Source organism: Camelus ferus, chromosome 4, assembly GCF_009834535.1.
Source record: "Camelus ferus isolate YT-003-E chromosome 4, BCGSAC_Cfer_1.0, whole genome shotgun sequence".
In the NCBI taxonomy this organism is placed as follows: domain Eukaryota; kingdom Metazoa; phylum Chordata; class Mammalia; order Artiodactyla; family Camelidae; genus Camelus; species Camelus ferus.
Window position 1 is genome coordinate 67,804,740 of NC_045699.1, and position 17,004 is coordinate 67,821,743.

Below are 17,004 nucleotides of genomic sequence, written 5' to 3' on the forward strand. Positions count from 1 at the left end.
CCCCTCCCGCCCCCGTCCTTTGGCCTGAGTAACTCTCCTGAGGTGTTCGGGTCCTTCTCCTCCCTGGAACCTTGCCCCGCAGACACGCCCCCCCCCCCCCCCCCGCCGGCTCGGTGACCGTGGCGCTCCCTCTGCTCTGCTCGGGCAGATTCCTTCCCTCGAGGGCATTTTCTTAACTTGGAGTGCCTTCTCCCGCCGACGTCGCCGAAGTGGGCCCTCCCAGTTTTCAGTCCCTGGCCTCTTCTAGAATGCTCCAGCAGCCCCCAACTACAGTTCCCGTCTTTATCCTTTCACCTCTCAAACCCACATCCTCACTGGCCACTGGAGAGGTCTTACCAACACTGCCCGCTGTGCCCCTCGGTGTCCAACTCCCTCTCTCCCCTCCCGGGAACTCTCTCCACTGCCCTGAGCCCTCCATCTCTCCCCGCAGGGAGGGGGACTGGGGCAGGGGAAGAGGAGAAAGATAGGAGGTGGGACTCTGGCCCCCCCTGAGGCAGAAAAGAGGGTTCAACTGCTAGAATAAAACACAAAAGGGACCCTGCATACGAGATGCAAGGCCCTTGGGCACCTCACCTCGCCCTTTGTGCTTCAGCAGTACTGGATGAGAGTGTAAGCGTCATGAGGACAGGGACCTGGCCTGTTCGCTGCTCTGTCCCTGGAGCCTGGCTCAGGCCTGGCCCATCACAGACATTTACTATCTGTTGAATAAATATATGCCTGACCAGCTGGTGATTCTTCCCTTATGCTGTGCTATTTCTCATTTGCGCCTTTACTCATCTCATGCTCTTTTCTCTACTTACAATAGTCTTTTCTTTACTCTGGGTAATGCCTACAACTCCTCCTCTTGGAAGTCTTCCCTGCACTCCAGGCTGAACTCTTGAGATGTATCAGCAATCTCTGCATAGGTCTACTCTTCCAAACACACTGTGTGTAATTACCCAGGTAACATCTCTCCCCCGCTAGACTAGGAGCACCAGACAAACATGGTCTCTGCTCTTCTGGTGCTTACACTCTTGTTGCTGGAGCATGAAGGATGGGAAGTGTACCAGGAGATGAGGCTGAAGAGATGAGTCACATGCTAGATCCAGGCCTGAAGTAGAATGTTTAGAGCACCGCTGTCCAATAGAACTTTCCGCCATGATGGAGGCATTCTGTAATCTGTGCTGTCTGGTACCGTAGCCACCAGCCCTCTGTCGTTACTGAGCCCTTGAAATATCGCTACTGCAACTAAGGAAATGAATTTTTAATTTTATTTAACTTTAACTTAAATTTAAACAGCCACGTATGACTACTGTTTACAACATTAGACAACACTGGTTTAGAAAATTTCTCTCTCCCTCTCAGTTCTCCCTCTTACCACCCCTTCCTTTGTCTTCATGACCTTACACCTGAAAGACTAAATGACTTCTTGGCCTCCTGAGGTTTTTTTTGTCTATTTAACGCTCCGTGATAATATTATATTAACCTTAGAAATCATGATTACTATTTTTCTGATTATAAAAATAATTTGTTTGTTGGAAGACAGTGTATTTTTCCCATCCCTTACTACTGTACTTGGAATTTATGACCAGTTTTTCACTCGTACTAAAGACATGTTGAATCCATGTGCATTTGTCTGTGCATGAAGAGGTAATCATCTCTTTAAGATTAAATTCATAGGCGTGATGGAAATTATTGGATCCAAGAAAATGAACATTTTAAAGATTTTTGAAGCATAATGCCAGATTGCCCACCAGAAAGTTGTGCCAGTTTACCGTCCTCCCAAGAGCATATAAATGTGCCTATTTTTTCTCATCCTCAATGGCAAGGCATTATTATTTATGAATATTTGCCAAAGTGAATTTCTTTTTCAGTAGCAAAGTGAAACTTTTTTCTCACATTTATTCATAATTTGTATTTCTTTTTTAAATGAAATACATATAACACACTTTGTCCATTTTTCCTTTGGAATATTTATCTTTTCCTTATTGAATTGAAGCACTTTTTATTTATTGAGGAAATTAATTTTTTGGTCAAATATGTAGCACATAGTTTTTGCGGTTCATTATTTGCCTTTTAACTTTCTTTATAGTGTTTTTTGATAGACTTTTTATTATCATTTTTTAAGTTTAATCAGATCTACTAATTTATTCCTCCTGTTTATTCTTGGTTTAAAAAGACTTCCCTAACTTAAAACAGATAAATGTTCGTCTACAATTTCTCCTATTGTTTTTATTGCTTTAAAAAAAATTATCTCTTTAATCCATTAATCCAAATCACCTCACTTTTAAGAGCAACTCTTAAGAGCTGTCTTGTATTGGGCTGACGTAATGGACTCTTAGAGCCAACACAAGAATCACCTGTGAAACATCTTCACCATACAAATGTGTGGGCCCTTCCCCCTGGCCTATTATTCCAGAAAGTGCAGGGTGGTAATGGGGTGTGTGGATGCAGGTGATTGTGATGGACAGCCAGGGGAGAGAGTCTCTGTTTCACTTGTGGGCATGTTGCCAGATTAGCCTCCCTGACTCCAAACTCCTCGACCACTTCTCATTCCCTATCATGTCAAGTTTAAATGCCACTGCCTCATGTTTAGGGCCTTTCAGAATCTGAAATCAATCATCTTGATGACACTGAGGGAAAAAGGCATTACTTTCAGAATGGCAACTATCTTTGCTGACTATCCTGTATCAGCTCTGATAACTGGCGGGCAGACACAGCACGCCTGTGCAAGGAGGGGCCCGGGCATGAGGCCTCAGAACAGGTGGCGGTGAGGAGGACTAGCTGGGAAGCCTGGAGGCCACAGGGCAAGAAACTGATGCTATTAAGCTGCTTGCCCTAGATGTGTTTGCCCTCATTTTATAGGAAGGCATATCAGATAGTGTTCAAGAACAAAGGCTTTGGAATGACATAGACCTAGGTTCAAGTTTCTGACCTTTCACTTGCTATGTGTGTGGCCTTGGACAAGTTGCTTTACCCTCTCTGAGCCTTGGTTAGCTCACTTATACATCGCTCTCACCATTACTGATGTGAGCTCTAAGTGAACTGATTTATGCAAAGTGCTAAAACAGTGTCTGGCACAAAGCATTACTAAATCATAACTGTTATGGACAAAAATGATTAACATTTATGTGAAAGTTCTCAACCTTTCCCTTCCCATGCCTCATTACAATTCTAGCTTTGCCCATTCAATTTTTCCTCCTCCCTGGCCCTCAGAGCAAGGTCCTGCCTTCTTTTTTTTGCAGTTTTTTGAGCTGTAGATTTAGGAAGAGGGAATTGAGGAGAAGGACAATAGGTCCACAGGGCACCGGTTAGTACCAGCTGAATAAAGATCTTTAGCAGGTGTTGACCAGTGAGATGTACAGAAATACCTGCTTTGTCTGAGAGTAGCTAATAGGTCCCCCTATTGTTTTTACTGCTCTAAGATATGTTTTAAGAAATATATCTGTTATCTTTTGTGGTGATCAATACAGTTAAATAAACATTAAATACAGTTAATGAGCCTGAGTTATTTGAAAGTACTCCTCTATTGCTGAGCTGTGTCATTTGGGCTGCAGCACTTCATGGAGCTGGACCACATGCGACCCACAGCATTAACAGGGTTGCACAGTGGAATTGGATTTGCAAAGGAAATCCTCAAGATCAAAGAATCTCTGCCTTGAATGGAACTGTAGACATCTCTTAGGTCAGCCTCTCAGGCAGCATTTCCCAAAGTGTGGTCCTGGAACCAGCAGCATCAGCATTCCCTGGGAACTTGTTAGAAATGCAGATTCTCAAGCCCAACCCCAAATTTATTCAATTAGAATCTCTGGGAATGGGCCTTAAGAAACCGTGTTTGAGAACCAGTGCTCTCAAGTCTAATACTGTGGTTCTCAAACCTAACATATATGAGGCTCACCAGGAGGGCTTCTTAGAACAGTTTCCTGCCCCTTCCCTCCCACCTTTCCCTAAGACTCTGATTCCCTAGGTCAGGGTGGGTCTAGGAATTGTATTTCTGAAAGCTCAGAAGTAATGCCAGTACTGCTAGCCCAGGGATGTATTTTGAAAACCACTCCTCCAGGATAATACAGGAATCTTTTCCACAACAACCCTTGCAGCTGACCATCCAACTTCGGCTTATTACATCTAAGGTCAGGGAGCCCACTCCTGCAAGCCTTTTTGTTATTGGGCAAGTATACGATCTTTCCCTAATAGTGGGGTCAAATCTTGCCTCATTATACTTACCACCCATCATTCATAATTCTGCTTCCATAGCCACTTGCAGTAGCAGTGCCTGTGTTTCTGATTCCAGGTGAAAAGTGGTGGCGTGGACTGTTGGGTGTAGACTCAGTGGCCAAGTGGTTCTTACTCCTGGCTGCCCAGTTGTAGTCACCACTGAACAGTTCTCCTGCAGCCGCAGGCAGGACTGGTAACACGTCGCACCTTTTCTGATAAGTGCTATACCAGTTGTTAATTTTTTTTAAGATTATCAAAGGTTATGAGTGACATGGAGAGGAGAATCATCGGTTCATGCAGCTGCAAAATACTGGGATAGACAAAGCTTTAGGAGAGGATAGATCCAGTTGCTCAAATAATGTCATCAGTAGTCTTTTTCCATTTTCTGGGTTGACTTTATTCTCAAGGTCTTTCCTCGTGGAGGCAAAGGAAAGGAACTATTCCAGGCTTACTTTCTATCAATGTACACTCCCAGCAGAAAGGTGGTATCTTTTTCTCAGTGGTTCTAGAGCATGTCCCAGGTTGACATGGCTTCTCTTGATGTTGGATCTCTTGCGTTCTGTGCTCATCCATGAACCAATCATTTTGGCCAGAGGTGGGTAAAACATACTATTTGGCTGGGCTGGGGCTGTGTGCCCAACCCAGAACTGAGGGGTTAGATCACTTACATCCTAAGAGACCAAGAGGTAGTGATTGCCAAAAGGAAAAATCACAGTGCTATTAGCAGAAGAGGAATGGATACTGAATTGGCCAAAAAAAAAAAAAGTGCCATTACATTTGGGAAGCTTTCCAAATTACAGATACCCAGATGCTACCCCAGAGTCACAGAATTGGGATTTCTGCATTTTTTAGTACTCATTGTAAAAGACTACCTTAGCTGAGTGGCTCAATTATGCTTACTAAGTTTAGCCACAGTGAGGGAAGAGCCCTACATAGACAGAAGATTTTGAATTACAAATGGAAAACATATTTTCCACTTTCCCAAATATTGCTTCCTACTTAGCGGCTTCCTTATTAGTAATGCATATAACCCACGCCTTGTGAGAACAAATTTGATGCCAAGACAAATGCTTTCTTGTTCCTGAAGATGGCTTTCCAGGCCAAGACAGAATCAGAAAAGAACAATTAACCATTATGCATTTGGTTACCTTCTTTCCTTTGTCCTTATGTTTCTCCTGACTCTTAGATTCTTAGTGGGGTTTTTTTGTTTGTTTTTTTGGTTTTTTGTTTCCAGGAGACCCCCCCCCCCACACCCGGTAGTTTTGTAAACAAACATCTTAATGTGAGCTGTGTTCACAGTCTTTGTTCTTCTAAATTATGCCATTTTTCTTTTTGTTTGTGTCAGGCCCTTAAGTATTTAATCACAAATAAATCTGCTGCTGTCAATTTTCTTTTGGAAACACAACAGTCTTCCTGGGAAAGACTATTAAGAGCTCTCTTGTATGGGGCTGACATAATAGGCTCTTAGGGCCAACAAAAGAAAATTAATTTTCATATTATGTCTGTTCTCCTAAGAGAAGGGAAAAAAACAACTTTTATTATTCACTAAGATTTTAAGTTAATACAAACTAGCTTCCTTTCTTGGAGGAAGACAATAGTCAAATTAGTTTTGCTTTAGAAGGTTAATATGAGAAATTACGTTTGGTTGTCTGGTTTCCAGAGCTGAAGATCTGAACAAAGATGAAGTCTGACAATGATGTAGGAAAACGATGAGATTTGGCCTGTGCAGTGAGACTCACTGCTGGTTTTCCTGGGGAAAAAAAATTCTAAAGGTGCATGCAAGTACGGAGGTGTGGGAAACTGTGAACCACACATCTGGCTGTCTCTAGAGCTAGGATCTTAGAGGACAGTAAGCAAATAGGAGTTAGCAATGAGGTGTGACTGACTGCTCAAGGAGGTATATATAGAAGGCTGTTCACTGTAGGATTGCTTGTAAAAAAAAGTCCATCAGGAATGTGTCACTACAATACTAATCATCTGTTAAAAAGATTGATGCCAATCTGTATTCTGTCAGTATTCTGTTGCAGGCAACAGGATCCACTCTACCTGGTATATAAGCTGAATGAGATTTAATGGTGATACAAGGAATTAAGTGCTTACAAAGTTGTTTGCAGGGCCAGAGGAAAGACTCTAGTCTGAGCTCCAGGCACAACTCCTGTCCCTAGAACCACCACAATCAGGAAGCCTGCCACGGCATAACAAGAAGCTGATCAACCACGAAGCAGCAGCTGCCATCTTAGCCAACAGCAGAACCACATTACCAACTCGGTTTTGATCACCAAAGCTGCCACTGCTCCCTCAGAAAGCTGTAGAATCAAGAAGCTACTGACTCCAGAACCACAAGAGCTCTGTCATGATCTACAACAGCAAGCTGATGCCGAGCATCCTCTCCCTTCATCTGCCTGGCTCCGTTCCGGATCAGTTTCTCATGAGTGCATCTGATTTAGAGTGTGGACTCTAAATCATGTCCAGAACTCCAAACTGTCAAGGAGGTTAGGACATTACATCTTAGCTTTCCAACTTCTGCAAGTCAATCCAAAATATCTGCCACACACAGCACCTTTCTTCAATCATAGCAAAAATGAATACAATACATTGATCAAGAGTTGGTAGAACAGTGGTGTGCTGCTGCATTCCTGGCCGATCTTGGAGCCGTTTTAGTGGGCAAGGAGGTAAAAAATGGGAAATCAAGCCTCAGATGCCAGCTTGAAGTGGCCTTTCCAACTGTTAAGTGTCAGTGATTCCATAGTTTTAGCACAAATGAAAGTTGTGTGCCTGTCTTGCATTTCATGACCAGAGGGAAAAGTCTCTTTAGAAGAGCTGCCAGCCATTAAGTCTTTTCTAGTGTCAGTGCAATATATCAGGCCTAGATTGATGCTTTTCAGCTGTATTGCCTTTGCTCTGTGCACTTGTCATAGTCCTCACAGAGCAGCTGCCTGTCAGAGATTAATAAAGAAATAGAGCAGGTCCCACAGCGGTCTGACTGGGGCCACCAGTGACCTCATTCAAAAAAGGCCAAAACAGCCTGACATAGTCTCCCTGTTCCAAATGAACACTTTCCTCATGTTTTGGTGACATTCACATAGTCACTTATTCATTCAACAAATATTTATTGAGCACGTCTATGTGCTAGGCCCTGGGGATACAGCATGAACAAGACAGTGGGGTCCCTGCTCTCATGGGGCTGACATTCTAGGAGGAGGAGGGCAGGAGGCAGACAGTGTACAAGTAAACAAGCACACAACCAGGATGGCTCCAATGACGTAAGTGCCATGGAGGAAGACGGTTGTGGGACAGGAAGTGACTGTGAGAGGGGAGTTTCCATTTGGGGACAGAAGGAATTTGTCTTCCTGATCTCCCCAGCTCTGCAGAGGGTCACTGCTCCCTTGGCTGCTGAGCCAGCTCAGGCCCCAAAAGCTGCTCTTGGTTTGCAGATAAGCAAGAATGATGATTTGTGCTTGGTTTAAGGTTATTCTCAGCCAACAATCAGAACGAGGAATAAGATCCAAGATCAAGAATGCAAGGGAGTGGGTGTGGCTCCAGAAGTTTCCCGTGTTCCTCATGGAATTACAGCTGCAGCTCCGTGATCAGTGCAGCCTGAACCAAGGGAGACATCGGCCACATGGAAGGAGCCAGAACTGAGACCTTGTTGCTTTTTACGCCGTTTTGCTGTAGTCAGGGGTCTACCTACCAGTTTGAGACAGGACTTGTGCCACAGTTGTGTCCCTCCGTGGTCTGTTTCTGGCTGCATCAGTGGGCCTCTGCAGGCCTGGCCACGGCCAACAGCAGCTGCTGGTCCCCATCTGGAGCTCCTGGATAAGTTCTTCTCAGTGACTGTGTCCTCGTGGCCACCAGCAGAGGGCTAACTGTGAAGGATGTCATTTTTCTCTTTACTCGCATCCCTTTAGACACACAATATGAGCACTCAAGGTGCATTGAGGCCTTGGGAATCACAAGAGGAGAAAATTGTAAACTGTGTGCTCTGAGGGCTGTCCCCAGTCCAAGAAGAAAACACACACACAGCACTGACTCAGGAGATTTGCTCATAGATGCCCTCATTTCCTCCCCTCCAGGCCCACTCCCCTCCCTGAAAGCACCTCCACACTATGAATCAACCCTTTTCCTGCCACAGTCTGAGATTTTTGTCCTAGGGCCTTGCAAAGTCTGTCTATGGTATTATTTGATCTTTTGTTTTGAGATAGTCTTTATTCTCTCATTTTCTTGAGCTGTTTGTTATGTTTCCTCTGATCCCTGTTAAAAATTTTCTCATCTATACTCGTCATCTGCCTTAGAAAACCTCTTTTCATAGGTCCTATGCTAGTTTATTCCTCATGTTCATCTTGGGTTGAAGCAGCTCTGTCTGGGTCTGCGTTTACCCATTGGTAATATGGGTAGACTTACCCTGACTCCCGTTCCTGTGTCTCTGAGCAACGGTGGATCTTCTCTTTCAGAGCTTACGCTGGAGTCTGGCCTTGATGCTTCTTGGGAAGCAGGAAGGGTGCAGAGGCAGTGGGAACGTGTCGTCTGTTTTTACTCTCCCCGTGCTTGCGCCTCCTGTCTGCACGGTCCCCTGTGCCTACGGTGTATGTGACCCCATGGCGGGACTCCCTTGAATTTTCAGCACCCCTTTTCCCCACTCCACCACTTCAGGATAAGCAAGCTCCTCCAAAGAGGGCCTGAGTTGGTGAGATTTCCATGACTCATGGGCCTCCTTTGGGTTGGTTCACCATACTTGGTTAACAGCTTTCAAGAGGTTCAACTGGCTTTTAAGATATACTTTTCCTTCTCTCCTTTGACCTTTCCTCAGATTAAGCCACCCCTTCTTATTAGACAGCTGGGGCCGTGGAAAAAGAAGAAACAGCTTCTGCCCAGTGCTGCCTGGGCTTCCAGTCCTCATCCCTCCAGAGTGGCACTGTCAGCCCTTAGAACATTCTTGCCCATTTCCCTCACATGACATAAGATAGGTAGACCTGGAAGTTCACTTTTAATCTGTACACGATTTATTGTGTATAGCAGACCTTTAGAGTTACAGCGTGGAGTTTGGCCGTTCTCTTATTTCAGTAAGTTTTCTTCTGTATATTGGGTTATTTTTGCTTACTTTCATGGGTTCCAAGGAGTTATGCAAATGAGCACTTCCTCTACCATCTTTCCAAGAAGTTCTTCTTCTTCTAAATATTTTATATAGTGAGACAAGAAAGATAAAATATGTCAGAAGATTAAGAGGAACTTACGTTTTTTAAATTAGAATGTTAAGACTAGAAAAGATAACAGAAATGAGAAAAAGGATTAAAATTAACCGTGATGAGACAGCATATGAACAGTTAGAAAATGAAGCTAAAGAATTAGGTGAAAGTATAAAAAAACTCAAAGTCTAAGGGTAAAGTTATGGCAAAAAAATAAAATTAAACAGTGGGAAAGGTTTAAAAGAACTAGCATTTAAGTATTTCTAAACAAAATTTTAAAGATTAAAAGGCTACATAATAACATGCTAAAACAATTAAATAATCTTAGTGTTTAAAGATTAAAATAAACCAAAAGATAGAATGTAAGCAGCCTGTACGGTTATCTCCTTCCATAATGTTCCATATTAAGTAAACTTTAAAGGTTGCAAATATGTCGAGAGAGGAGTAACGGGAATCGAACCAAACTGTTACCTGGAGGAGGAAAGGGAGTGGAGGAGGGATGTCGTGCATACAGTCAGATCCCCTCGGATCCCCTCACCATTTCTGGAATCTTCTCCCCTCCCCTCTTCAGTGAACTTTGGCTCCGACACCCACACCTGGGTGGCGACCCTTCTTAGGCGGGCTGCCCTGGCTCACTGCAGCGGCCTTGCCCACCTGTGCAGAGAGCGCCACGTACCTGGGTTTACCGCCCCCGCCCCACCCGTGGCCCTCAGCTCCCCATCTCAGGTGGGCAACTCTGAGGCGTCATCTACCTTAGGCAAGCTATGTATGTGACATTTTCTAGTAGCCACATTAAAATTCTACTACAGTTTGTCTTCAACATATAATCAACATAAAAATTATTAATGAGATGATCTGCTAAGTCTTTTTTTTATTTGTACTTAGTCTTCCGAGTCCAGTACGTGTTTTGCACTCACATCCCTCACTCTGCCTGCCCACTTTTCATTGCTCGGTTGGCACATGTGGCCCACGGCTACCACGTGGGACAGTCCTGCTCCCCTCAAGCCGAAGCCGTCCCTTCACAGGACTTTGCCTGAAAATGAAGCCTCTCCCCATCCTGCTTCCTCCACTCCCTTACCGGTTTCTTTTAGGAGCACTTTATTTCTCTCTCTTTTTTTTTTTAAACTTGCATGATTAAGAAAGGAACACTTTATTAACAGATCTTTTGCATGCAAGTGATATTTTTGTAATTTAAAAAAATCTAGAAGGTTCAAAGAAAAAAAATATGTCTCTCATCGAGAAGCCCTGCCTTGTTATTTGTTTGTTTATTGCTAAGGCAGTCACAAAACCTAGTGTCACTGGGTTTCAGAAGACCTGCGGTTCCACAAAGTAAAGAACAAGGGACAACATACCAGAACCTTCCCTCCTTGCCATTTATTGTACTTGGAAGGCTTGAGCCTTTCATGACTGTCTACTTGCTGCCAAGATAAGTGGCCTGAAGCCAGCCTAGGGTAAGATTATCCAGAAGTCTGGGTCAGATATGCAGCGTGGGGTTTCTCAGGCCCAGGTAAGGTGAGGGGGAAAGCTGGGCCATCACTTATAAAGGAGGAATGCCAGGGGGACCTGGCAAGAGTGACTTTTTTTCCTTTGCAACATGCCTGCAGCCTATAATTGGTACTACTGTAGCAGCTTGGGAGTGGGCCGTGCCCATCTGGCTCCAAATATCCAGGCTGTACGGAGTCACTTTTGGCATCCAACCCTGCAGCAGGATGGTGGTTCCCTGTGCAGACGCCTCTTCCTCACTAATAAGACCACTGGGTCTTTTACCTTTTGCCTTGTCACAGTCTTTATTAAGGAGACAGGATGAAGAGTCCCTTTTGACCTAAGGTGTTATCTAAGATTGCTTTTTATTTTTATTTTTACTTTCCCAAGTAATTGGATTTTGTTTGCTTGTTTGTATGTCACTTGAGGTAGAGGTGAGTGAAGAACGCTGCTGACTGGCTCAGAAAATAGTTCCAATCAGAAAGAGCAGGGATGACTACATTTCCCTAACAAAGCACACCCCGCCCCCTTCATCCCAGAATCACCTTCCCACCCTCCTCCCTGTGTCATTAGAGAAAGAGGCAGGCATGTTTCAGGAATGCATTTTTCAGTTTGTTTCCAAAACATCCGTTGATTTCAGCAAGTGTTTACTACTTACTTCCTCTGGGCCATTACTCTTGAAATGTGAGTTTGGTCTGTTTGCCTGAAGTGTTGTTGCCAGTATAGGCCCTGAGGTCAAACTACATGTTGTCCTCCAAAGGCACTCCAGACAGAGCCTTCCTTCCTGAATGCAAGTTGCTCTTTTCTAAATAAGTTTGTGGTGATTCACATGCTCACTGACCTCCTTTTACCTTAGACCCTGCTGACTTGAGAGTGTGGAGGACTCCACTCATTGCTGAGGGATGCGATAGGACTTGGATGGTTCCAGGCCACGATGCTGCAGTGTGCAGGGCCCCACTCCATGCAGTAACAGAGTGGTGCAATTGTGGTGGGCTGCTTGGGTCTTGGGAGTGCCTTGGCTTCATCCTCTACTCATTACTGACAGTCTGGCCTCTGGGTAGGAGTGGTGCCTCAAGGGAGTGCCGGAACAGGCCAGCCAGGGACCACGTTCTTCTCTGTTCTCAGTGCCTTTCCCAACTGCTTCTGCTTCAGTACAGCACTCCAGCCTCCAGGCCCACTGATGGATCCGCTGACGAAAGGGTCCTGTGGGAGTCAGATGGCGCAGACCCTTCTATGGAAAGCCAAGTCGTCTCTCTCCTTTGGCATCCAGTCCCTTCAGATGTGGCCAACAAAAGACCCTGAAGTAGAGTCCCAGGTCAACCTGTAAGTAAGTAAAAGAAGCATCATCTCAGTTGGGGCTCTTGCTCACTGTAGCTTGAAATCCCTTGAGGCCCAGGATGAAAATTACCTTTTGAGGGGAGAATAAGGAAAGAGAGGGGAGTGGATATTTGGTTGGGAGATCTCATTTCTATTCTTAATGATGTCTTATGTGTGCATTTATTTATTTACTTAGCAATGTTCATTGAGCACCTACTCTGGCCAGGCCTTGTGTCAGGCATCAGCTGAAATAGATTCAGTTCCTGTCTTCAGGGGGATTTACAGCTCATGGAACAGATAGCCATTAATCAAATAATCACACAAATAAATACTTACAAATTGTGACAAGTGCTATGAAACATGTTGCTTTGATTCAATAAACATTTACCAAATGTCTTCTATGTGCCAGCAACATACTGGGGATATAAGAGAGTAAGACATTTCCTTCCCCATGAATATCAAAGAGTATCTAGAAGGGGAAAAAAATTCCAATTGTTATTCAGAAGAAATGATAATAGCTATACCATAATTAATATATTAATAGATTCTAAATCCCATAGGGTGGTAACTATGTTTTCCTGTTTACTCCTGAGTCCCCAGGGCTTTGTTATGGTGTACAATACTTGTTGAATGAATGAAGAAGATACTATAAAACGGGGGTGCTTAGCTTTTCAGGGGGAATCAAAGGCAACTAGGTGCAACAATATGATTGCCTTAGAAGCAAATGAGATGCTTCATCGATTCCATGCAACAAGTATTTATCGACACTTCTTGTACCTAGTACCTTCATGGGGCTAATTGCTAGCTTCAATCAAGGATCAGAATCACAAGAAATAACTTATACCTGAGGCCCACCCCAGAGGTTCTGATTCAGTGGCTCTGGAGTGGGTAGAAGAGGACTCTTAGGGTACCCCCCTTAAGGAACTCACAGCTTTTCCAGGGAGGCAGACAGATAACCAAATAACTCCAGTGCTGCTAGAAAAGAAGCAGGTATAAAGTGCTCCAGGAGGAAGTGTTCTGCTGGGAGACAGGGAGGAAAAGGGGGAACAGTGAGCTTAGCAAGGATGAGCATCGGCCATGCAGGAAAGGAGAAAGCCACTTTAAATGGAGGAAATTGCAGAGCAAAGGCTCAGATCCATGAAAGTACACCCCAGCAGCATTGACAGGCATTAAACCAGCGGTTCTCAACCTTGCTACACACATTAGAATCATCCTTGGAGCTTTAAAACACATGAAAGCCTGCACCATCCATCCAAGTTTCCAAGTTCTAGGGTGGCACAGAAATACCAATATTTTATAAAGCTCCCCAGGTGATTCTCATGTGCAGCAAATGCTGAAAAATACTGCTTTTAAAAATGTAACCACACATAAATAAGTACAGAATAGTTATGAAGCACCTTATATGCCTGGCTAAGGGTATGAATTTTTTATATCTTGGGCAATGCGGAGCCATTGTATAATCTTAAGAGATAATGCTGTTTGAAACAGACAAGATTCACATGGTTGGGATAAATTCATGAATGCTAGTTCTGCAGTGGGTTCTTCCGGGAAACTAGAGGAAGTCTGGAGTCACCGCTGGCTTCTCAGAGCTGCCACCATACCTCCCACAATGGCCCCGTAGTTCAATGTATGAGAATATGGAAATTGAACATCTTGATTTGAAACTGAAATCTAAAATTTCAGTGGATGCTGAATTATCTGAGCAAAATGCTCCTGTTTCTTGGAGGCCGCTGGTAACCAGCATCCGGGCAGCTCCAGCGCTCTACAAGGTGGGGAAGGCGGACCTGGGCTTCATCCACCAAAGGTGGCGTGGGGGAAGGGCCGCTCTTCCTTCCTCCGAAGCTCCAGGCCGGATGCTCTGCCCTCAAAGCGGACCTAGCGGCGCAGCCTCTTCTAGACTACAAGCCCCACAGTACGCCACGCGTATGACGCCATCAAAGGGGCTGGCCGGACCGCTGGACAGCCTATGAGACGCAGCGGAAGCAGCCCGAGGCAGTGCCTTCCAGGTCCTATTGGTGAATCTGGTTAGGGGTGGGACCAGGCGCTGGTGATTGGCGGCCGCGGGCTAGCGAAGCTGCAGCAAGAGCAGGGCGGGCGGGGTCCGGCGTAGGTCTGCACCCTAGTCTCCGGGTTCTCAGGAGCCGGTCTTAAAACTGATTCTCTCGGGAGCCAGATGTTGGGTTTTCTGGAAAACTGGTTAGAAAGATGTATCTTTAAGAACCGCTGCCATTCTGCAGCTGCGCTCATTCATTAACTCATTCATTCAACAAATACTTATTAATTACCTGTGTACCAGGTACTTGTGCAGACATCCCAAGTGCGTTTTCTCATTTAGTCTTCACAAAAACATCGACGAGGTAGCTACTGCTGGCTCCATCTTACGGATAAGGTAGCTGAGGTCCAGAAGAATTACGAGACTTGTCCAGGACACACAGCTTGTAAGTGACAGAGCAGGGATTTGTCTAGCACCATTGCCCATGGCTTCACCTCAGTGTGCTCAGCCGTGCAGCAGAAGCAAAGTGCTCATGGGATGTCAGTGTCTGCAGGGTGTCTTGGTACTGTCGGGTGAAGAATATAGCAGGACCCGACTGGACACCAGTAAAGTCGACCAAGCACAAAGTTAGGCTTTGTGTGAGATACCATGGTAATACAAGGCCTATCCTACCAGAAAAGGCTTCTGATATCTAGTAAACAGTTTTCCTGAGCACCTGTGTGCTGTGCTGGGCCTTGTGCTAGGCACTAGGCATGCAAAGAAAGCATCTCCTTCCAGATTAAGCTGGGGCTTATGAAAGTGCTGTTACCTAGGGCCGTCCAAGAAGATTTCTTAGTGGAGGGACTACTTGAAGGATGGGAACTTTACCAGGCAGAGGTGAGGGAGGCCTTCCCAGGCAGAGGGGACCATGTGTGCAAAGGCCAGCGGCATTAAAGCACTCTGGGTTTGAGGGGAACCACAGCCTGCTTTGGCTGGTGCTTCTTGGGGAGTGATGAGCAGTGAGCCTGGGATGGTAGACAGAAGCCCAGTCACTGGGGAGTGGGAGGGCTTAACTACCATGTTAGGAAGTTTGGTCTTGACTCTCTAGGCCAGAGCATAGCATGATCACATTTGCATATTGGAAAGATAACTGGTGTCAGTGGGCAGCTAGATTGCAGGATAAGGCTGGCTGCAGGGAGACCTAGGAGAGTGCCCAGGTAGGAGATATTAAGTGTTCTGATGAGTGGCAGGAACAGTGAGATTGAGTTAAGAAATAATTAAGAGTAAGATTAGAGTGGACCTGGCAAAATGCATGGGTGGTGGGGTGAGGAAGTAACCCTCAGAGTTTTGACTCTGGCAACTGAGTTGTTTTTGCCCTTAATGACAGGTCCCTGAGATGAAACACCACAGATTCTGAGACAGGATAAGACAGAGATCATTAGATTAGTGCCATCAGGTCTGGAGAGGGGTACATTTATGTCTTTGGAGGCAGGAAGTTCTTAGAAGAGTCTTCTGACAGAGAGTAATGTGAACTGGATCTTGAAAAGGGAAGAGGAACTTCCTTCCTTGTTTTCTTTTTCTTGAGTAGATTTAATAGGCAGAGGTGGGAGGAGAGCATTCTGGATGACCAGATGCTGGTTTGCTGCTTATGTGGGGAAGTAGTAGGAAATCTAGAAAGTCACACTGAGGGGTATGTTGTGAAAGATGTTGTGCTTAAACCCGGTACACTGGGACTCTGAATGGTTTTCACGATGGACAAGTGATGATTTGAGCTCTGATTTTTAGAAGTTTATTTCACTGATGTTACAATGAAAAGGCCAGGAAACCAATTAAAAGATGGACTAGGGAGGGGGGCTTATTGGTTGTAAGTGACAGAAACTCAACTCAAAATAGTTTAGACCAGAAGGGAAAATGTATAAGTTCATGTAAGCAAACTAAGGAGAGGGACAGATCTCGCTCGCTTCAGGAATGTCTGGATCCAGGGACACGAGTGCTGTCAGGTCAGTCCATTTTTCTCTTACTCCCACAACCTCCCACCTCTTAGCCTTGCTTCTCTCTGCCTGTTGGCCTCATTGTCTCCTACCATCCATGAGAAGGGGATGTGATCTGAGGCAGCGTCGGGTATATTCTTTCAGACTTGCTACTTGAGAGAAAAAATCTGCCCCATCAGTTAGAAGAACCCTGGGGAAGGACTCTAGTTGTCCAATCTGGGTCACACGTCCATTCCTGGTTCTGTGGGGTTGTGTCTGTTACTGGGCAGAGAGGATACTTCTTGTTTGCCCTGGTGAACGGAGCAGGAGTGGTCAGGAGGTAGGAGAACAGAATTTGCCTGGATCATAAAAACCAGTGGAGGACTTTCAAGAAGAAGAGGGAGTGCTCTGTGATCCATCACAAAAATAAGAAAGTTTTTTTTCAAAAATCTGGATCATGGAACCTATTTAATTAGAATCCTTAGTGGTGTGACCCAGTGATCTAGCTGAAGGTGTCGAGTATAACAAAGTTTAAAGATCAAAACTAAAATCTGACAATTGAATTTGATGATTGGAAAGCCACAGAGCTCCTTTGAGAATGCAGTTGTGGTTGGGAAGTGGGGCAGAAGGCAGATTGTGAGTCTCTCTGTATCCTCACTTCTAGTTCAGAACCTTGTTTCAGGGCTGTGTTCAACCCTAAAAGAGGTAATATCTCTTTATTAGCTCAATACATGGGGAAAAAAACAAAGGAAAGCTGTTGGAAAGGTGGTTATTCAGAGCCATTCTGCCTTAAAAGGATGTCAGCCAGGCACAGAGGAAGGAAAATTTGAAGTTTTGAATCCTCTCTGAATTATCTGCCAGTTGTTTGCTTTTACTATCAGTCCTT

General features: G+C 44.9%; 1 protein-coding gene across 3 annotated transcripts in view; it reads left to right on the forward strand.

The window, feature by feature from the left end:
• The window catches only part of GARNL3 (GTPase activating Rap/RanGAP domain like 3), a 138,734-nt gene that overhangs the window by 773 nt on the left and 120,957 nt on the right, over positions 1 to 17,004 (forward strand). For 2 of the 3 annotated variants that reach the window (XR_004319493.1, XM_032478462.1), the window contains exon 2: positions 12,012 to 12,182. Coding sequence is in view for 2 of the 3 variants with exons in the window: in XM_032478462.1 (XP_032334353.1) it covers positions 12,012 to 12,182 (171 nt within the window). In the remaining variant the exon portion in view is untranslated. The remainder of the gene's footprint in view (positions 1 to 12,011; positions 12,183 to 17,004) is intronic. The other variant, XM_032478463.1, reaches the window with a different exon arrangement.